At 37.5% G+C, this 23,694-nt stretch overlaps 1 protein-coding gene across 2 annotated transcripts in view; it reads left to right on the forward strand.

The window, feature by feature from the left end:
• The window catches only part of BZW2 (basic leucine zipper and W2 domains 2), a 62,216-nt gene that overhangs the window by 15,146 nt on the left and 23,376 nt on the right, over positions 1-23,694 (forward strand). The window contains exons 1-4 of one of the 2 annotated variants that reach the window (XM_047694201.1): positions 4,922-4,986; positions 7,116-7,180; positions 17,859-18,035; positions 22,354-22,457. In XM_047694201.1, the coding sequence (XP_047550157.1) occupies positions 7,123-7,180; positions 17,859-18,035; positions 22,354-22,457 (339 nt within the window). In that variant the 5' untranslated portion in view covers positions 4,922-4,986; positions 7,116-7,122. Of the gene's footprint in view, positions 1-4,921; positions 4,987-7,115; positions 7,181-17,858; positions 18,036-22,353; positions 22,458-23,694 lie in introns of those variants that run through there. The other variant, XM_047694200.1, reaches the window with a different exon arrangement.

Consider the following 23,694-nt stretch of genomic DNA (forward strand, 5'->3'; position numbering starts at 1 on the left):
ATGGTGATTTTCTACTCCATGTTTCCCTCTCTATTATCAGTTGGCATTCTACTGAAAAGAAAACTTTCATTTCTCCCCAATTCCTTTCCCCTTGTGCACTGATCTGTTTGCTTTGCCTGAAATAAATGAGTATAGACATATAGATTCTTTCTTTATTCAGTGAGTCATTATCCTTGCTATTTTCCATTATTTTGATGGCCAGATTGTCTCAGGTGATGCCAGTGGAGTGTCCTCAGGATGGTTTCTATGTAGTTTGATTGTTTTTGTTAAAATCAATTCACTTTTTTGATACAAGACATCTCAGGATCATAGGGTATCTTCAGTGCTCCAACCTTGGAATCAGCCACTTGTCCAAGAGACCTTTGTTTCTTTTAGTAGGGTGTGATACTTAGATCCTTCATCCTATTTCTCATTATGCACAGATAATATTATTTGTGACCCTTTGGGGATTGGTTTAAACTTCAAAAGAAGGTAAAGCATTTCCATTTAAACACATAAAATTTTTCTAATTAAAAAGTTATATATCCTTATATTATAGAAGATACAGACCAGTAACGTAAGAGGAAAATGCCCTTTGAACTTAGTGCTCATGTTGACCACTGTTGAGTGCTTGTGGGCTTTATGTAGCTTAGATCATATCATGTATATAGAATTTGTTGGGTGGGTTTTTTTTGTTTTGTTGTTGTTTTGTGGGTTGTTTTGTTTGCTGGGTTTTGTTTGTTTTTTGTTTTTTTGTTTTTGCTTTGCTGTTCCTACTTAACATATCATTTTCTCCAAGTCTAAAAATTAAACAATTGCAGTTTTCAGTCATGTATTTTATCTTTTTCTTTGTTGTCCTTCTGTTCTCACTACTGTGATATCCAAAAGTAGGGAAAATTTTTTTGCTCATCATCCTCTTTCTCTGCCTCCCTCTTCACTCCCGCATTGCTGCCTACCCTCCATCTTCCCCTGATTATCAGAGGGTGTAAAAGTATCAGTGTGGAAAGACAGCAATTAGTATTAAAGACTGCTGGAAGCATTTATTTTGTATACTAATTGTACTTTTGATTTTAGCTATGACAGGCTACTCAGTGATAAATGTGTTTTCTTTAAAATTAGCATCAGTGTTTGGCAAACAAATAAGTCACTTGAGGAAATATCTGCCTCGTTGATCTGGTATGTTCTAGATGTATGTGCACAATTTTTAACTCTTGCGAGCAAAGAACATCTCTGGTTTTGCTCACAATTTTTTCCTTTTAGGTGTAGGATTTTCCACTGTTGGCACAATTAAAACTTTGGGCCAGAGAACCCTTTGTTGCAGGGGCTCTCCTATGCGGTGTCCATTACTTAGTGGTGTCCGTGGTATCTCCCAACTAGATGTCAGTAGCGTCCCCACTTCCCCAGTGTGACAAAATAAAGATCTACAGACATTGCTACATGTCCCCTGGGGAGATGCAGTGACCCCAGAATGAAAGGCTGCCCCAAAATACAAATTAATAAACATTTAAACCACAGCTGCCTAATATTTGGGCATATCCTTGTTTTATACCACCATCTCCTCTAAATTCTCAAAATTTATGGTTTGAAATATTGTAGGTATACACTCATCACAATGCTGTTTTCTGGTAGACAAAAGTTCTAAGTGGCTTAACTTACCCAGAACAGAGGCTTGGGAGCATTTTGCTATTAAAATACTTTGAAGCATTATATTTGAGGGACTGGTTTTCTAAAAGCCAAAGTGTGCTACAGTGTCTGTTGTATATGTGTGTTTGTGTCTTTTCAAGTATGGAGAGACTTCAAAATCACATCAGCAGGATTAGACCACCTGTAAAGTTGAATGAATATGCCTGTCAGTTATTAAAGGAAGGGAAGGATCCTGGGAGAGATTGCTTCTGGGGAAAATGGAAGCTCAGAGAAGGGAATGTACGTGTCCAGGGTGCTTTGTAGAAGTGACTGTAAACAGAGGGCATGAACTGGTAGGATGAAAGCATTTTATTAGGATTTTATTTCCAATTCTAGAAGGTTTTCTAAATTAATTTCACTAGGAGGAAATAAATGACATTACACATTACCTTCATTTATTTCTATGAAGAGGTAGGTGATACTTAAAATGTAATTTTTAGAATATTTTTATTTTTGCTACAAGGAAAACAGGATATCAGCATTTGGAAACAAGGTAAGTATACTTAGAAGTTTAAGGTGTGAAATTGGGAAATGTGCTAAAGGAAATTTTATCATGATGCCTTTGTATCTTAAAAGATTTAGATGAACAGTTAGCTCTTAGTACTTTTTTTCACAACATAATTCCCTTGGGCATTGGTCCTTCTTTCCTTGTCAGGTGGTTGCTTAGCACGATTTAAGTTTCCACCATTAATGTCCCTCTGGAAATACATAGCTGTAAATTTTTGAGGAGTGAGCTATTATTAAGTTTGGTTTTGTTTTTTTTTTTAATGATTGGTGTTCTTTAAGAAAGATTATTTTTGTGCTTTCATACCATTAAAGATAAGAAAGAGTAAAGGGGATATGAATATAACAGTAATATTTTTGTCCTAAAGAAGGGAATGTCTGATTTTATTTAGAAACATTTTTCTTTTATAGATAGGCTACTATTTTAAATTTTATCTTTTTCAATTATTATAAGAACTAAAACCTACATAGAATTTGCTTGGAGATGCAATGAAACATTTTGTAGAGGCTGGGTGATTTTGGTTATAGAGAGGCTGTTTGGTATAAAATCATGACAAGGACATTAAACAAGCTAATGTTATTCTGGGCAAAGTATAGTGTTACTGTAAACATTTATCTGGTCTATTGCTTTAGAATGTTAATAATTTACACTTTCAGAGTGCACCTTAATTATTTTTGCTTCTTTTGAGATCATTGTTATCAACCCAAATGACTCCTGGACATGACAACTTTCTGTAAAGGATTTTATGATGTACATCCTTGGAGTTTTCACTTTAATAGAAAGAAGAGTTCATAACTATGGGCGATTTTTAGTTTGTTCTTTTTATGGTACATTATTTTGCTCCTTTGGAACATAGAATAAAAGATAGTTCTTGAAAGTTACTCCTAAACACAAAGTACTTCCTGAGAATGTTGCAATGAAGTGACTCAGTAATATTACGGGAATTGTGTGCTAGTGTTACTGTTTCTTTATGAAAACACTTTATACTTTGGAGATGATATTGTTGCCCTATAACTTTTATTATCTTAGAATTGAAAATCTTTTTTTCTTCTCAGTGTCTCCAGGATTATTTACTACACACGGAGTTTTGCTTTGAAGTTTGGTTTTGTTTTGGTTTTTTGTTTTGTTTTGTTTTTTTCTTTCTCACCATAGCCTCCTGGTTTTGAAATTTGGGCAAAATGCTCCTCAGAGCTACTTTACTTGAAAAAAAAGTTAATTAAAAACTTTCTATTCTTTGGATGTATTTTCACCTCTTTTATCAAAATGAAGTGTGTTGGGTCATAATGAATTCTTTAGAACTGGCGTGTCTAACATAACCAATTAGTGATATTGGCTATTTTCACTTTAATTAATGAAAATTAAATACATTTAATTTATTTAATTAGTTACACTCAGTTACACTAGCCACATTTCAAGGATTCAAGGGCTACATGTGTCTAGTAGCTTCCATATTAGACAGTACAGATACAGAACATTTCCACCATCACAGATACTTCTGTTAGATACATGGCTTTAGAATGGGGGATGGTAAACCATAGCCTGAGATCCCAGTGTGATCCACCACTTGTTCTGTAAATAAAGTTTTATTGGAATAACTTGTTTACATATGATCTATGGCTGCTTTCAGGCTCTAACAGCAGAACTGAGTAGGTGGAACACACCATATGTCTCATTTTCTTTTATCCCTTTATAGGAGAAGATTGTGGCCCCCATTAGCATATTCATATTCCTATATGAGGTCATTTGAATAGCCTAGTTATATGCATATATTAGCAGTATAACATATGAAATAAGGCAGATTATCATAGTTCAGCAATTATCCAGACCAGAATAGTCATCCCCTTATAGGAACAGCAAGAAAATCAGTCTTTCTCTGGTAGATCAGGTTCTTTCCAAAATGAAGGGAATTAAAGAAGAAAAATATCAGGCAGGACAGCACACAACCTGTCAATCCACTCAAGGTGTGCTGGGCAACTGGCAGAATTAGTACACAGTTGCCAAGAGGCCAATCCATCTGAACTACTGGCCCATAGTCACACTTGGGCCCAGAGTCAGTTAGGAGTAAAGGGTAGAATCTACAAAGGACCCAGGACAGAATAGTAACAGAGGGAGGTGGGTGAAATTTTATTTCTTACGTGTTAAACCGAAAAATGTTTCAGTTGGGTCTTTCAGTTCAGGAGTTTATTCAAAAGATGTTTATTTCATTAATAGTGTACTTAGTTTTGAAATTTTGATTGATTGAATCTTTTTAATATTTTATTGTCGTTTCTCTTGTGGAATATCCAAGAAAGGGAGTCTCTTAGATAACGTGAAATGTTTAAATCCAGTTGTGTTTTTCCATTATTGGGGGGGCAGGGAATGAGCTTATTTTTATTTTATCTGTATGTTTGGCTTAAGGATTTTTGAATGCATTATAGACTATACCCCAGATAAGTTTTGTCTCTGAGGATTCTGTTAAACTCTGATTTAAAATATGTATCTATACATACCTATGTGTATGTATTTTTAGTTACTTGTTTTCATGCAACCTAATCAAAACAAGCATTTGACATTGGCCTAATGCAGCCATCTTTGTTATTCTTCGCTACTTTCCCAGATTGAAACTAGCACAGTTTCTTATTCAAAGTGCCCTTGCTTCCCTCTCCCACACGGGCTTCAGTGAGTGCCTTATAAAGCTGACCCTCGCTGGAGCAGATTATAATGTAGCATGGATGGCTAAATTTAGAGACAAGCCAAGCCTCTGCTCTAAATAGTAACAGCTAAGCAGTAGAGACTTTTGGTGAACAGAATATCTTCATTTTGTCTTTCAATACCAGTCGGTGAGTTGCTGTTTGTGTTTTTGTTAATTTTTGCTGCTGTGTACGTCAGAATCTTTGTATGATTTTTGTTGACATGTTACTCTGCTGTTTTCCACCTCCCGTATATGGAGGGCGTGCAAAATAAGATCACAAGATGAGACCACGAAGAAACAAACTTTTGTGCTTACAACTGAAGAAACTATAAACGGAACTATAGATTTTTAAAATAGAGTAATTCTCTTGTCCTCGGCAGTAGGCTGTGTTTTGTGGAAATTACTCATTAGCAGAAAAACAGCAACAAAATGCTAAGGTAGAGTTAGAGAATTCTGTGAGTTTTTATTCTGGACTGTAAAATAAAACTTTTAGAGAAGGCTCCCACTTTTAAAATATGCTTTATTGATTCCAAAATAGAGACATCTTTAGCAAAGAGTAACCGCAGCATGGTCACCTGCTAGAAAAGTTTCAGGCTACTTGGAGTCTGTTTTTATTTTTATACCTCAGTATGAGACCTAAACTCCTTAGCAGGTATTTTTTTTCTTTGCTGGCACAGGAAAATATTTTATGTAATACTTGTAGTGTTTGGCGAGGTGTAGAAACAAGAAACACACATGCATATTCATTGTGAGTACCCCAGTGAAATGTTTGCTAGTCCAGAGTGATCTGTTGAAAATGCTAAACAAGGAAATTTCTGAATGAAATAGTAGAGAATGTAAATAATGCATTAGAAGCTCTGTTTCCAACTTCCATCAAATAAAATGAGATTTCATTAAGTTTATTGCATTTGTAACTATTTCAGTGTGTAACTGCTGCCCCACACACATGGAGTAATCCCTTTCTCTACCCTTTGTTCTAGATCTGTACTGCTATTGTATGGTAAATGATTGCCTGTTTTATCTTCTCTAGGCCCTGTGTTCCCTGAGGGCATGGAATCTGGCTTAGTCACCTTTATAGCTTAAAGCCTGATATATTAAGTTCACTTTATAGTATTAATAAAAATTCTCTCTACTTAAAGCGTAACAGAAAATCCTTTTTGTGTTTGTTACTTTTCTTTTTAATCCATTCCACTTTTTAAATTATGATTAAAGTTTTAAGTGGTAAACAGATTACTTTCAATATGAAGATAGATTTTCTTCTTTTGTGGTATGGAAAGTTTTGGTATATAAATAGAATCATTTTTACATGTTCTTAAGGATCTTTTAAAACTTTGAGACATAATTAAATCGTTTACTTGAGTAGAGCACATTTTCTTGATTGTTTAGTGGTGATTTAATTTAAAAAATCTAGATATTCTCAAATCACAATTTAAAAAGAACTTTGAAAGGTAATTAAATAATTTGCTTGACATTTTCTTAATTGTGTTGTCTTCATAATTTTGGCAATCTGGACATATTTTCATATTATAATATTAATGCCACAAAATTATTCTTAATATGTAAGAGGTCTTACAGAGCAAGTTCTTTTTACTTTTTTTGAAGATAATGTGATCTTAAATTTTCTTTGCAGAGAAAAGCAGGTATTATGTATATTCCCTTTTTAACCAGAAAATTACACTTCACACTTTTTTTTTTAAAAGATTTATTTATTTATTTGATAGAGAGAGAAATGACAAGTAGGGAGAGAGGCAGGCAGAAAGAGATTGGGGAGGGGGGTTGTAGGCAGGCTCCCTGCTGGGCAGAGCCGGGGCTCCGTCCAGGACCGTGAGACCATGACCCGAACAGAAGGCAGACTCTCAACCCACTGAGCCACCCAGGTGTCCCTCGACTAAATCCTTTTATACACACGCATATACACGCATGCAGACAGGCATAATTATGCATATTTGTGTGGGTAAAACGGCAAAGTGAATTTCTAGTAAAAGAATTGTGGACCACAGGTTATGTACATGTAAATATTTATATTCACCAAATGCTTCCCCAAAGTACTGCATGGAATTTATTCCCTCTGTCCAAGTTTATGCCTGTGGTCGTTTTCCCTATGTCTCTTGCCAACACTAGATAGTATTAGATTTCAGAAGTTTTGTAGTTCAACAGTTAAACCTGCTTTTAAAAGTATATTCAGTACAAGTGAGGTAGAACATATGCTTATTTGTCATATATTTTTATGTGAACTGCTTATTTGAAATATATAATATTTATTTTCTTTGTTTTCAGAAATTTTATGAATAAGCATCAGAAGCCAGTGCTAACAGGCCAGCGGTTCAAAACTCGGAAAAGGGGTAAGGTTGTGCTGCGCGTCTGCGTGTATATGGGGGTTGAGAAAGTGGGTGAAGTTCTAACCAAGTTGGGAGACTGCAGAGGGATTAGAATTGTCCCTGTTTCCACTGAACCTCCCTTGTTCGCTTCTTTTGAGCTCTAGATGTAGGATTTGAAGTTTTGCATTTAAGCCTTTGAATGGCAGGTTATTTACATGTTTGATTTTGGACAGGTCGTTTATTAATTTGTCTGAACTTTGTGTCATTATCTACTAAAGGAGAATGATTCTATCTGGTCAAGTTTCCTCACTCTCCTGTGAGGCTATGAAGACAATAAACTCTACTGTTCTTGACATCAACATTTGTATTTGAGTTTTACTTCCTTTGTTGTTTTTAAGGAATGTTGAGAACAAAGATGGTAAAACTTAGGAGAAAAGTAAATCAGGGAAGGAGATATTGATGAGTTTTTACACTTGAAAATGTAAGAAGTCAAATTAAATTAAATTTGCTGCCTAAATATCTTTAAAGCTCAGGATATTTTCAAATGTCTTTTATTGTGGAAAGGTAGTAACAGACCCTGTTTGATGACTGGTAACATTTTTGTTAGTGTGAGTGACTTTTTTTTTTTTTAAACAATTTTCTTTCTTTTTTTTTTTTTTTTTTTTTTTAATTTTATTTATTTATTTGTCAGAGAGAACGAGGGAGAGAGAGCGAGCACAGGCAGACAGAATGGCAGGCAGAGGCAGAGGGAGAAGCAGGTTCCCTGACGAGCAAGGAGCCCGATGCGGGACTCGATCCCAGGACGCTGGGATCATGACCTGAGCCGAAGGCAGCTGCTTAACCAACTGAGCCACCCAGGTGTCCCTCTTTTTTTTTTTTTTTTTTAAGATTTTATTTATTTATTTGACAGAGAGGTCACAAGTAGGCAGAGAGGCAGGCAGAGAGAGAGGAGGAAGCAGGCTCCCTGCTGATCAGAGAGCCCGATGTGGGGCTCGATCCCAGGACCCTGGGATCATGAACTGAGCCGAAGGCAGAGGCTTTAACCCACTGAGCGACCCAGGTGCCCCGAGTGACTTCTTTTTATGCTGTGTTCACCTTACCATCCTTCCTGTCTAAAGAATAGTTGTGAATTTTTCATCAGTTTTGCGTAATTATATAGAAGTCCTTTTGGACTTAAAAAATAATTGAGCTAGGGATGCCTGGGTGGCTCAGTTGGTTGGATGACTGTCTTCGGCTCAGGTCATGATCCCGGGGTTCCGGGATCGAGTCCCACATTGGGCTCCCAGCTCCATGGGGAGTCTGCTTCTCCCTCTGACCTTCTCCTCGCTCATGCTCTCTCTCACTGTCTCTCTCTCAAATAAATAAATAAAATCTTTAAAAAAAATTGAGCTATAACTTGATAAGGATACTTTTTTTAAAAGGAAACATGATATGAAATTATTATGTTGACTAACACTGAGGACAATAACTGAAACATATTTAAGGAAGTATCATGTAGAAAGATGAATGACGGTTGGATATCTCTGTGCAGGCCTCACTGCTGTGGTAAAGCTTGATGGCAGATAATGATCACCAAGTGCCAAATTGTTGAATTGATAGCTCATAGCCCGTAGTATATGGCTTTGGCATTTCCAATGTTGGGATAGCCCCTGCAGCTTATGCTCTCTTGCATAAGTACTTAACTGCATAAGTAGCAAGTCCAGCCTTGCAGAAGGAGAGGAAATCCAAATGCAATCAGTCGTTTGGAGTAGAAGAGTTCATGAGAGTCACTAGATAGCAGTGGAGGCTGAAATTTTTTTTTTTTTTGACAGATTTTTTTTTTAATTTAATTTCTTTTCAGTGTAACAGAATTCATTGTTGATGCACCACACCCAGTACTCTATGCTATCCGTGCCCTCCATAATACCCACCACCAGGCTCCCCCAACCTCCCACCCCCAGCCCCTTCAAAACCCTCAGATTGTTTTTCAGAGTCCATAGTCTCTCATGGTTCACCTCCCCTTCCAATTTCCCTCAACTCCCTTCTCCTCTCCATCTCCCCATGTCCTCCATGTTATTTGTTATGCTCCACAAATAAGTGAAATCATATGATAATTGACTCTCTCTGCTTGACTTATTTCACTCAGCATAATCTCTTCCAGTCCCATCCATGTTGCTACAAAAGTTGGGTATTCGGGGCGCCTGGGTGGCTCAGTGGGTTAAAGCCTCTGCCTTTGGCTCAGGTCATGATCTCAGAGTCCTGGGATCGAGCCCCGCATCGGGCTCTCTGCTCTGCAGGGAGCCTGCTTCCTCCTCTCTCTCTCTCTCTGCCTGCCTCTCTGCCTACTTGTGATCTCTCTCTGTCAAATAAATAAATAAAATCTTAAAAAAAAAAAAAAAAGTTGGGTATTCATCCTTTCTGATGGAGGCATAATACTCCATAGTATATATGGACCACATCTTGCTTATCCATTCGTCTGTTGAAGGTCATCTTGGTTCTTTCCACAGTTTGGTTACCGTGGCCATTGCTGCTATAAACATTGGGGTATAGATGGCCCTTCTTTTCACTACATCTGTATCTTTGGGGTAAATACCCAGTAGTGCAATTGCAGGGTCATAGGGAAGCTCTATTTTTAATTTCTTAAGGAATTTCCACACTGTTTGGAGGCTGAATTTAACTATAAATGCTGCTTGCTGGGAATTCACATTCCTACTAAAAATGAAAACAAAAAACTGTAAAGTAAGCAAAAGATGGTTATTTTGTGCAGTATTTTTGTCTTGTGCTTTCCCCTTTTCTATTTTTTTTTTCATCCCTGGTTCATCCCTATAAACTAAGGCCTGTGGCCTGAGCCATCTATCTCCCTCTGCTTGCTTGGTCCTCATCTTGGCCCTTATCTTGGGCTTAGAAATTGTGTCCCCACTATATTTCCCCATTGAAATCCAGACATTATCAATACGAGACCTTACAGTCAATTCATTACTTTCATTATCTCATGGTTTAAAAGCAATGGGGAAGAGATGATGTCGAGATGATTTTAAAAGGACTTTGTCTTTAAGGAACAGTATAGTTCAGAACACTAATTATAGTTAAGGTATTGTGGAGCTTGGCAATGTGATAATATCTAACATATGCCCAACTGTGAGGTGCAGAAAGGTTCACTTTCCCCTGCCCACTGGGGGAACGTGTTAATCTCAGAGCTGGATCTCCAGCTTGAGCAGCTTTATTCCTGTGACGCCGATTCACCTTAACTGAGCTTAAAAGCCAAGAGAGGACCCAAGGATTGCACAACAGCCGACTTGACGCAACAAGTACACTGGCCCTTAGAGAGTCAGTCTTCAGTTTTGAACTGGAAAGATTTTCTCTAATCCTGAGCTGGTTTGTCTCTGATTCATTCAGTGGGCAAGATTGTGCCTGCGTCTTCCTGCTGCTGTAATACTCAGAGAGAGCTACCCAGAAATACGTATTATTTGTCAGTTGATCGGGATTTATATAACTCAGGGCTGCTGGGGATTTCAGCAGCACTTGAGCTATTTTGTGCCAAAATGCTGGCTGGGGCAAAAAAAAAAAAAAAAATGGAGTCAACCTCATTTTCTACACTTTATGCTAGTGAATTGCCTCCTGATGATTTATCATCTTTGTTTTTCTTTTGCGATTATGATAGGGCTGACTCCAGATAAATGGTTGGCAGTTTTATAGAGCTGAGGCAAAAAATCTAGTGAGGCTATTTCAAGGTCATTTTCATGGGCTGTCTTCTGGGGATCTGTCTTCAGTTTAAAACTGTTTGCTAGCAAAGCTAATATTCTTCCATGTCAAGTTAGTAAAAAAGAATGTATTTTCTATTGCTTAACATCAAAATTAAACATCATAATAGGACACATCATTTAGAAATCTATTCAGACTCTTTTCCTTTATGAAATATACACATCTTATTTATGGTATTTTCTTCAAAGAATTGTGTTTTCTAGCGTGGCTTGTGGGAATTTGAAACAGTGGAAATTTCTCCCCTTAGATATTGTTATGCTTAGCTAAATGAAATATTTAATAACTGATCTCGCCTCCCTATAAATCTTGTAGAGAAATTGGATTAAAATTAGTGAAAATAGAGAAAAAAATGACCAACTACAGGCATCCAGGATGCCCACAAACCCTGGGTTCCCCCTGAGAATTTTCAGCAGTTTTAATCACTCTGAGATTTATAGTAAGTGTTAGTCACTAATCTAGTGAACCTTTAAATGTTGAAATATGTGTGTGATTGATATATATATATATATATATATATATATATGATGTGTATATATATATATATAAATATAAATATATATATGTGAATATATTTGTATGTGTATGGTTAGAAAGCCCATGATTGTTCTTATTCATTTACTATACTTAAGTAACATTCAAAAAAGGATGTAGGTTTTGTTATTTTTCACTTAATCAACAGTAGGAAAAATGTTACATTAACTAGTTACTGTGGTTCCCAGAGGAAGCAATGTGTTCAGATAACTTACAGGCATATATGAGCATCAGAAATAAGCCTGTTTCTCTTTGTCAGTATAATGGGCCAGCCTGACTAACTCTCTAGTGTCACACTTGTGAGTCACCAACACAGTATACATTTGAGACCCTAATTATACACTTCCCACTTCAAAGGAGGTTATACCTGCCAAATGGAAACACAAGGAAGTAATAGCGTATTTTCTTTAGGATTTTATTGGTATTTTTGCTAGACTGTCCTCAAGTGGAATACAAAGGATATGTAATTTCGTTTCAGATAAAAAAGAACTTTGGGGTAAAATATTGTCTGTGTTTCCCCAAACTTTTGTCAGTGTTCTTGCCATTTTCTTGTTTGGGAATTTTGTATTCCTCTGGATGGGTATTTCATCTTAACAGATGGGAGCTTCTTTTCAGCCTGCAGAAGAGTGATTAATCCTAGCATGCCATCACTACTTCTTAAGATGCCAGAGCTACAGGCGATCATCCTGACCTAATGCATTATCGCTCACTGCCAGAATATCTTCGGCCTTGACATGCTGTCTTCCTCACCTTACTTTCCTCTTCCTTGGCACGTCTCTTGGGAAAATAGAACTGAAATGAAGGGCTTTATACAAACACAAGTTTTTAAGTTGTCTCTCTGATTCAAACCAAAGTCCTCTGTGTGAATTCTTAGCATGGTCTAGATTTTTTACCTCTTTACTAACTTTCATTTTCCAGTGCCTCAAATGTATAATTTTTGAATCACCTAAGTCTGTCCTAACCACCCGAATCAACATTCAAGTAGGTCATAGTGCCATCACGGGCATGGCCCCAGTTGCTTTTGAAAGCTGGTTACGCGACAATAAACAACTTGTGGTGTTTTCATTTCTCATGTTCTCATATAACAGGAAAGAAAACTTTTTTTGCCAAGGGGTTAGGAGAATTACCTTTTGGCTGGACCCCGAGTGGAAGGTTGCCAGTGAGTTCCTCCCGCGCAGTCACAGCTGCCCCCTCCTCCAGCTTCTTGTCATCTGTTCCTATGGAGTTCCCCATTCTCTTCCTCCCCCTCCACAAAACAAGACCTTAATTATATTTTTCCTGTGGTCAACATTGGCATGTTCTTGGCTGCATAATGTTTTGCTTATGGCATCAAAAGAACTTTTATCTCTTGTTCGTGAAAAATTTACATTCGTGTTCAATTTACGTCTGTCTTGATGGCATCTTACGCTGTGTGACTCTGACTGGTACTGGGAATGCCATTCTTCTCTGCTTCTGATGCTGTGGGGTTAACCCCTTATAACTCAGCCCTCTTACTGGACCAGTATAAGTAGTCAGTCTGTACAAACCAGACAGGTACTATCTGGTTTTCAAGTAGTTTTTAAATGTATGCAGGTCATGGGGCACCTGGGTGGCTCAGTGGGTTAAACCTCTGCCTTCGGCTCAGGTCATGATCCTAGGGTCCTGGGATCGAGCCCCGCATCGGGCTCTCTGCTCAGCAGGGAGCCTGCTTCCTCCTCTCTCTCTCTGCCTGCCTCTCTGCCTGCTTGTGATCTCTCTCTGTCAAATAAATAAACAAAATCTTAAAAAAAAAAAATGAATGCAGGTCACATGGTTTAAATAGTCAAGCATCCTGCAAAACATGTTCTAGCAATGGCAGATAGACTCCCCAGAGGAATGTCTTCTGCTTTTCATAGGCTCCTTTTAATTGTACATTCGCCCAACCACAGAACATTCTTACATGGTTGTTTCCTGACTTTTCTGGGGGAGGCATCATATCTGCACTTGATACTAAGGAAGATGAGGATTTCACTCTCTTCACTGCCCTACCCACCTGCAGTCGTCCTTTCGATTCTTCTAGCTAGACCACTGCATAGGGTTTCTCTTGCTGTGACTTTGCGCACGCCCTTCACAGTTCAGCTGTTGCTGGATTACTCTTCTTCTCCTGAACATCATTTGATCTTTGGGGTTAATGTTTCATAATTTAAATTTCCTAATTTACCCCTTTTTGTTGCTGTTCTTGTCTGTGCCTTAACACGACTCAGTACCAACCTTTTCCTTCATTATGTAATTCTTTTAATACAAAAACTTGAGGACTTCTTATCATATATCAGATGATGCTATCATAGTGACAAGCCTTCTAGGCCAGCGGTACAGCTGACAATGTGAGATATTTACAGTATCTTTTCTCCACTGTCCCAGAGAGTCCTGTTGTCCATCTCCTATTTTTTTTCTCTTTTTCCTGGGATCTCATGACTTGATAAGACCATGAGATCATGAGGTATTCTCTCATTTTGGTGGAGCATCGGCTTCAGGAGCTTTTTAGAAAAGAGTGTGTTAGAAACATTTTTGAGGCCTCATATGTCTCAAAATACGTTTATTCCGCTTTTACGCTTAGTTGACAGTTTGAACCCCAGACTTAGAGTTTGGAAACCATTTTCCATCAGAATTTTGAAGAAATTTCTTCTGGTTTTTGGTATTCCTGTTGAGCAATTTAATGTCATTCTGGGGTGCCTGGGTGGCACGGTCAGTTAAGCGGCTGCCTTGGGCTCAGGTCATGGTCCCAGGGTCCTGGGATCGAATCCTGCATCAGACTCCTTGCTCAGCGGGGAGTCTGCTTCCCCCCTCTCCCTCTGACTGCCACTCCCCCCTGCTGGTGAGCTCTCTCTTTCTCTGTGTCAAAAAATAAATAAATAAAAATCTTTAATGTCATTCTGTTTTTTGATAGTTTATATGTGATTTAGGTTTTTGCCCCTGAAACTGGCCGATAACTGCTTTGTTCCCAGCATTGGGATTACACGAGAACGTCAGCCTCTTATCGTCTTACTGTGGGCCCACTTTGAATCCTTGTTTGCGGATGTCTCTTTACTGAGAAACTCATGTCCTTCAACTCTGTAAAATGTTTCTTGAAATTTTTAAATCATTTTTTTTTCCTTTAAAAAAAATTATCAGGGCATCTGGCTGGCTCAGTCTGTGGAATATGGGACTCTTGATCTCAGGTTATGAGTTTGAGCCCTCCTTTGGGTATAGAGATTATTTTTTTAAAAAATAAAATCTTAAAAAAATTCTCATTAAAATTAGTATTTGGACATTTGACTGGAGTGCCCTTTTTCTTATTTTTTTTGCTCCTATGTTTTGTGTCTCTTTTTCTTGAATTTTTTTTCTAGTTTCTGAGAGAGAGTCTCAGCTTTCTTTTTCAACTCTTCTATTGAGTTTTTGACTTTTTCTATCATAGTTTTCATTTCCAAGAACTCTTTTTGTTCATGAAATGTTTCTTCTTTTTTTAACATTTTATTTTTCCTTTCTTCCTCCTCCTCCTTTCTTACAGTTGCAGTGTCTGCTTATCTCTCTAAAGGTATTTATGATGGGATTTTTGTGAAGTTTCTCATTCAGCCTCCCCCACCCCCCACCCCTTTCCACATCCAAACTTATTCTCGGAAAGAAGAGAGGAAGGTGAACTCCTTTTGAATTGAACCCTACATTTACCTTTAATTTAGTCATATTCTTCTTCTGCCTCTTCTGACCTCTGGTTTGTCATCTTCACTTTTCAACAGTGTATGATCCTTGCTTTGTTTAGGATCTGGTTCCAGTGGCCCCCATCTGGTTCAGTTGATAAAATATGGGACTCTTGATCTCGGAGTCATGAGCTCAGGCCCCACACTGGGCATAGAGATTACTTAAAAAAAAAAAAATGAAAATAAAAAAAATAAGATCTGACTCCAAACTGACCTTCCACAAGAAGTCTTTCTTGAGTCTGCTAAAGGTAGGAAACTCCATATATGCATATCCCTACATCCTCTGAAGTCCTTTCAGGGGTTCTACAAATTCAAAACTATTTTCGTTATAACTAAGATTTGTTTTGCCTCTTTTACATGTTCACTCATGGTTTATGGTCATTTCCTAGAGGCTACATGATGTGTGATAGCACAACAGATTGCAAACAGTGGATATGGGAATCCATCTGTCTGCTATTAAGCCAGGCATTAAAGAGATTAAACAAAGCCTGTCTTCACACTAATTTTTTTTAATTTGATAAATATTTTTAAATTTTGTTTTAATTTCTATAAAGTAAGTATCCATAGTTATAACCTTCTTACACAAGAAAGCTCTGGAATCCTCAGTACTTTTCAAGGGTGGCAAGGGGTCATGAGACCAAAAAGATTGGGAACATCTGCTCTGAAGCCATAAGTATACATATATAGTTCATGATATATATTAAATATTTAAGTGCCCTGGAATAACTTATCTTGTAAAATGAAATAAGTGTCAATACACATGTGAAGAAAAGGAAATCTTCATGAAATATTGGTGGGGGGGCGCCTGGGTGGCTCAGTGGGTTAGGCCGCTGCCTTCGGCTCAGGTCATGATCCCAGGTCCTGGGTTCGAGCCCCGCGTCGGCTTTCTGCTCGGTGGGGAGCCTGCTTTCTCCTCTCTCTCTCTGCCTGCCTCTCTGCTTACTTGTGATTTCTCTCTGTCAAATAAATAAATAAAATCTTTAGGAAAAAAAAAAAAGAAATATTGGTGGGAATGTAGAGTGGCATAGCCACTATGAAAAACAGGATGAAATTTCCTCAGAAATGTAAAGGGGCACCTGGGTGACTGAATTGATTAAGTGGCTGACTCTTGATTTCAGCTCAGGTCCTCATCTCAGGGTCCTGGGATCCAGCCCCAGTTGGACTCCATACTCAGCAGGGAGTTAGCTAGAGGATTTTCCCTTTCTCTCTTTTCCCATGAGCCCCACCCCTGCCACACACGCTCTCTCTCAAATAAATAAATAAATCTTTTTTAAATTTTTAAAATAAACTTCCATATGATTCAGTGATTCTACTACTGGGTATTTATCTTAAGAAAATGAAAACAGGGGCACCTGGGTGGCTCAGTAGGTTAAAGCCTCTGCTGTCGGCTCAGGTCATGATCCCAGGGTCCTGGGATCTAGCCCCACATCGGCTCTCTGCTCAGCGGGGAGCCTGCTTCCCTTCCTCTCTCTCTGCCTACTTGTGATCTCTGTCTGTCAAATAAATAAATTAAATCTTAAAAAAAAAAGAAAAAAAAGAAAATGAAAACAGTAATTTGAAAAGATAGAGGCACCCCCATGTTCATTGCAGCATTATTTACAATAGCCAAGGTATGGAAGCAACCTAAGTATCCATTGATGGATGAATGGATAAAGAAAATGTGGTATATACATATATACCATAGAATATTATTGAGCCGTAAAGAGAAGGAAATCTTATTGTTTGGGACAAACGGGTAGACCTTGAGGGCATTATGATAAATGAAATAAGTCAGACAGAAAAACACAAACACCATATGATCTTAGTTATGCGTGGAATCTTCTAAGACAAAACAAAAACCCCAAACTCATACACACAGAGAACAGACTAGTGGTTGCCAGAGACAGGGAGTGGAGGGGCTGGCAAAATGGGTGAAGGTAGTCAGAAGGAACAAACTTCCAGAAATGAAAAAAGTAAGTTCCAGGGATGTGATGTACCGCTTGGTGACTCTAGTTAATGATACTGTATGGTACAATAGAAAATTGCTGGTAAGCTAGATCTTAAAAGTTCTCATCACAAGAAAAAAGAATTCTAACTGTGTATGGTGGTGGATGTTAACTAGACTTACCGTGGTAATCATTTTGCAAAATATACAAACATTGAATCATGCTGCGCATCTGAAACTAATGTGTCAGTTATATAATTGATATATTGATAACTGAAACTAGTGTATGTCAGTAATAAGAAAAATAATAGTAAATAATAAAGAAATGTCCCTCTTCATTTCCTCGCTCCTAATCTTTATTTTGTTAATTGTATATTCTCCTTTATTCTTAGGCAATTCTCCCCAAGTCATTTTCTTTATCCTAAATAAAACAAAATTTTAAGTTTTGATTGTTATACTTTATTTTTTCTCAAGTGGTTAGGGTTAATAGATTACATTGGCCTATCCTACAAATGACAGAAATGATCAGTTATCAATTTTATTATGTATTAGTTCGACTTTTAACATATTTTATATATAAATATTTTTTAACATATTTTTGTGACCCCTTTAAATAGAAAATAAATCGTGTGATTGAGTAAATGTTTCAACAAGGGGTTTCGGAACATGTAAATCTAATAAAAAGTTAGTTGTCTTGCAACTTTTAAAATAACCACACTCTCAAATAAAGAATAATGAACAAAGGAAATGTACGGTTGCATCGGGGAATAGGTTCTATAAATAAAAGGAATATTTTGTAACTTATTTATTTTAGATGAAAAAGAGAAATTCGAACCCACAGTCTTCAGGGATACACTTGTCCAGGGGCTTAATGAAGCTGGTGATGACCTTGAAGCTGTAGCCAAGTTTCTGGATTCCACAGGCTCGAGATTAGATTATCGTCGCTATGCAGACACACTCTTCGATATCCTGGTGGCTGGCAGTATGCTTGGTAAGCCATGTGTTATCGATTCTTCCTCTAGTACTTTCCCTTCCATTGGAGTATTTCCTTGTAAGATAGAATCTTTATAAATTCACGTTAATGAGACTTGATAAAAAAACAAAAATGGGAGCCTCTACAATTTTTACCTACTTTGCAGTTTGGAATGGTAGTAGCAGGGCTGTAGAAACAGTTAGTGGTTAAGAAAGGCTTAGAAATATCAGTTTTTATGGATGTCATAGCATGGCCACTTTGCTTTACAGCCAAAGGCCAGCTGCTCATGAGTCCCTAATTCTTACATGCTTCTGGAGCAGATATAGGAGGAGTAAGTAATTTCTGTAGTAGAGTATAACTCTGTGCGTGTCTGCTGGTTCCTTCCGGTGTATTTAATTCACCCCCAAAGTCCACAGCACCTTTCTTTTGAAGCCCAGCCTTTTTTCATGTGGTGAAATGTAACTATTAACAAATTTAAAAGTAATTCTCTGTTTTTCATTAAATGCTTTTTCAGGGGCGCCTGGGTGGCTCAGTGGGTTAAGCCGCTGCCTTCGGCTCAGGTCATGATCTCGGAGTCCTGGGATCGAGCCCCACATCGGGCTCTCTGCTCTCTTGGGGAGCCTGCTTCCTCCTCTCTCTCTGCCTGCCTCTCTGCCTGCTTGTGATCTCTGTCAAATAAAATAAATAAATAAATAAATAAATAAATGCTTTTTCATCCGTAAATAAGAAAATGTCAGAAATACAGTTCAAATCTGGTTTTTAAAAAATGAGTAGTTGTGAGCATATAGGTAAAAGGAGTAAGGGTAGAAGTTCTAAAATTATTAAAGGTACGTTAAAAAAGCAAAATAAAAATTATGGAGCAGAGGCATCAAGGAAGAAAGCTTTAGAATACTCTTTCAGTGAAATGGTATGTTGATCTAAATGGTGATTAGATGCCATAATGACCCATTGTTTCTCTCTTCGTTATTCTTAGAACTTAGTTTTTATAATTAGTTCCTGTGGTAACCATAAATCAAGAGAAGTGGTCAGATCCCTTAGGCCAGTGATTTTCAGCTGCCTCGGGGGCATTTGCAAGTGTGTAGAAATGTTTGGGTTGCTACAAGACTTGGTAGTGGAGGGAGGTGTGCCACCTATTTTGCTCTGCAAGGGCTATTCAATATAATGAAAAATGGCCCTGTCCAGTGTGGTATCAGTGCCTTTCTTTGAGAAATACTGCTTAATGGGGGCCTCAGTGGCTCAGTCGTAAGTGTCTGCCTTCAGCTCAGCTCATGATCCCAGCGTCCTGGGATCGCTGTCCCATATCGGGCTCCTGCTCAGTGGGGAGCCTGCTTCTCCATCTCCAGCTTCCCGGTGTTTGTGTTCCCTCTCTTGCTATCTCTCTCTGTCATAAATAAATAAAATCTTAAAAAAAAAAAAAAAAAGGAAAGACAAAGAAACACTGTTTAAGCCATCCTATTTAAGGACAAGGTACGTACTTTCATGCATTTTTAGGTAGAGCCACACTTTAAAAATTCTTCCCTCTGAGAAATCTCTCCATTGGGGTACGTGGCTCCACCTACTAGCTGGCCCCCTTTTGATCTGTACTGCTGCTTTTCACCACATACCTGGTTGGTTTCATTACTGTTATTGTTCTTAAAGATCTTATATTATCACGGCTGATAATTCAAGTCCAAGTATAAGAGCTATGTGTATTGTGTTCAAATCTCACTTCCCAGAGATAACTTGTTAATATTTTGATTAATTCCCTTCTAGAAATCTCTTTACCCACATATGCTAATTTGTAAGAATAGGGTGATATTATACAAGTATGATACTCTGTATGGCTCTCATATTTACTCAACAAAATGTTGTTGGCTCTCATGCCTATGGGTGTTACCTTGGATGATTCCAAAAAGAACCAGAATCATACTGATTTTGAAGCATATTTAATTTGTTCCTAGTTTTCTTTATTATGAATAGTTAGTATCTGTATACACATAGCTTTGTACTTTTATCTGATTATATCTTTATATATTTAGTAAGGGATTAATGAATTGAAGTATAGAGCTAGAGCTATCTTTATCTATCTTTGTCTACCTATCAGAGAAAGAAGACCAGCCCTCAGAAGGAATATTCTAATTAATGTTTTATCAAAAATCGTGTGTTCCTACAAGTTTACCTATACCTTTAGCAATAATATTAGGTACTGTCAAACTTGTCAGTTTTTTTTAAATTTTGCCCATTAGGTAAGTGATGTTTTCATTCACAAACTTTAAGTCAATAGTGAAGTTGAACATTTTCTGATGCGATGATTGGCTTTTCCTATTTCATTAATTATGATATATTTTTATTGAGGTACTGGTAAGTTCTACACAAGAATAGTCTTCAGCGAGTTTCAGTTCTTTCCAAAGTCACTCATGACTTCAGTAGTCAATTCCTGTAGACCTTTTTCAGTTCTTAATGTCCTCTTGGCAGCTCCTGCTGACCCTCTGTCATTCTGGAAATGGTTTACTTTCTTCCCTGGCGTGAGACCATTTCAACTTCGATTTCTCTGGATGCCTTTCACATGACTCTTGGGTTTCCATACTTACTGCCCCCACATATGGATTAAATTATCTGTGCACTTTGCATTGATAATCTCAAATCTTCATTAACCATCTATATTATGATGATCAGCAAATTTATATCTGCAGTCCAGATTTTGCCCTTTCACTCCACATCTGTATATCCAAAAAGGTAGGGCAGCACGTATGGTAAGACTTAGGAGCACAGCTGGCCGAACCCCCAGATATCTCTGAGGCCAGACCTATGATGTAATGAAGAAAGCCAGCCAGGCATGTTCTTTTTACATAAACACTTTGTTTACTTGGTGAGTATGGGAATTGTCTTCATAGCCACAAAAAAAAAAAATTTACCTTCTTCCATTGTTCTTAAAACAGTAGTCATCCTGGTTTTTTAGTTGTGTTTTTTGAAGAGTAGTTAAAAGAAATATTTTCTTTTGCTTATATTTTGAGGAAAACAGCAGGCTTACCAAAATTTTAGAAAGGGCAATTAACACTTGAGTCCGGTATCAGGGGAAAAGAAATTAACAAGCTGTAGCAATATTATTAATGTGTAACAAATGTTTTGTAAAAGAATGCAGTTTTTAAAACTTACCTCTTAAGAGATAACACTAGAGTTTCAAAATCAGACGTTTCAGTTATATACTTCTGTGAGATAGGAGTCATTAGCCCAGAGTTTTTAGAAGATTATCATCTTAATAAAATTTTGTTCCAGGTGGTTGTATTCATTACAGAGGGCTAATTAAAATCTTATGCCTAAATTAATTGCATGAAAATAGATTCCTGAAAGAGCTGACTTTTCTAAAAAGTAATTTGCTTATAAAATGATATGCTGGAGTCTGAAAAAGGTTGACTAGGTATAGCACTTTCATCCAAAGATCTGAAATCACAAGTTAAATCAAGATACTTACATAAATGCTTAAAAGAAGTGGCTGGCACACATATATGTTCGTCAAATACTTGTTGAGTGTTTGAAAGGCATTCGTTGGTTTATTCAAACTCCCTACCCTAATTACAATGAAGGAGAATCAGAAAACAAAAACACCTAGTGTTAATTCTTTTCTTCTAATCAACCAGGGTTTGTAATGGCCACCATTGAAACTTAGAGGAGAAGCCTTTGAATGTGCAAATTTGAATCACAGGAAAAAGAGACATCCTTTTGTTCTAGTCCATTTATTCCATGATGTTGTATAGGCCGTGGGGATAAAAGATGAGAGAGAATAAAATACACTCTTTGCTAACCAACACAGCTGCCAGGTCATCAAATACAAATAGGAAGGAGTCGGAATGTAGACTGTTCAACCCTGCGTGGATAGTAGCGTTAGTGGAGGAGGGAACAGGTTTCAAACCTATTCAAGTAGAAACTAACAAGATCTGCTCTAAGAGCCAAGTCTGGCCAACCTCAGCGCTGGTGAGCTGGAGTCCCGCAAAATATTATTAAGCCTGATAAACTGAACTATGTCCCAGTGTGAGACATATCAGGAACTACATGGAGAATAATTGAGTCCAGACTTAAAGTGATAGGATCTTATAGTGATAGGGTCCTGGTAGAACATTACTCTCACACACTATGGTGGTACTATAAAATGGATCAACTGAATTGCTTTCTATTAGAAATAGACACAAATATGTAACAACATATGCATCTCCACATGTACCCTATCTTATGAATTTTTATGTGATTCTAGATTTTTACATCTAGTTTTACTGTTCTCCTAGATGTACAGGAATTGATCTGTTCTGCAAATCCTCCTTTCATTTCAGTATTGTCTTAATCATTATCTTTCTCTTTTCAGCCCCTGGAGGAACACGCATAGATGATGGTGACAAGACCAAGATGACCAACCACTGTGTGTTTTCAGCAAATGAAGATCATGAAACCATCCGAAATTATGCTCAGGTAGAGCCCCTCATTTAGAGATTGTTGTGTAAGAAGGGAAACATTTGAGCAGAATTTGGGTAACTGGGTTCAGAAATTCTACAGGCTACTTTTTTAATAGGAATGTTAGATAGCTCTTAAACCTATGAAAAGATACTCAACTGCATTCATAATAAGGCAGTGGACATTAAAACTTTGCCAAAGTAGGCTTTTTTTACTTCTTACCTATACAGAACACAGAGGATCAGATGCTCACATAAATTCTCTTGGGAGTATAAATTGGTACAATGTTTAGGGAGAGCAGTTTGGTACTGTCTTTTAAAACTAAAACTACACACTTCCTTTGACCCCCAGCCTTTCCATGTCTAGGACCTTATCCTGCAGATACGCTGAAGGTCAGGAAGTGGTGGAACTGTAGAATGGTGGTGGAAATGTAGCCTGGTAAACATGACCTTGTAAGGCTGAACATACATGCATCGTGACTAGTCAGTTTAAGATTGGTGTCTTTGTATTCTGTCACTGGCTCTTACAGTCAGTTGTTATTCTCAGCTACACTATGATTGCAAGTCCCAGGACTCGAGTGACTGTGTAAACTGGAAATCAAGTTTGCTGGATTTTAATACCATTTATTCTTTTTCCTTACTGCATTCTAGTTGCCGGCCTGAGTCATTACTCTTTCCTCATGGGGCAATAGTGTCATTTTTACTCTTGGACTCCATCTTGATCATATTAAGGGATAAGCATACTAAAAGTTTTAGATGAGAGCTTATTATGTAGCTATAAGTGAAAGGAATTAGATTCAGAAATCATTTCCAGTTATAATAAAAAATAATCAACATTTATAAAATCTCTTATTTAAATAAGAACATTGTATTATTCTATTCAGGCTACCATAACAAAATACTGTAGACTGGATGACTTTAATGGTAGAATTTTATTATTCCCAGTTGGGAAGGCTGGGGAGGCAGATCACGGTGTCAGCCAGTTTGGTTCCCGGTACAGTCTCTTCTGGCTCTTAGAAGGCAATCAGTCATATCAGATTAGGGTCTCCCTAACGGCCTCATTTAACCACCTTTTAAAGTCCCTACTTGCAAATACAGTCACATTGGAGGTTAGGGCTTCAACATAGGAACTTAGTAGGAACACAAACATTCAGACCATAGCAAACATCATTCCAGTTAAAAAAAACAAAAAAACAAAAAAAAAACCAGCCCAGAATTCTACCGGCACAGTGGCAAACCTTGCTTGAATGATCTGA

Source organism: Lutra lutra, chromosome 11 (genome assembly GCF_902655055.1).
Source record: "Lutra lutra chromosome 11, mLutLut1.2, whole genome shotgun sequence".
Classification (NCBI taxonomy): Eukaryota; Metazoa; Chordata; class Mammalia; order Carnivora; family Mustelidae; genus Lutra; species Lutra lutra.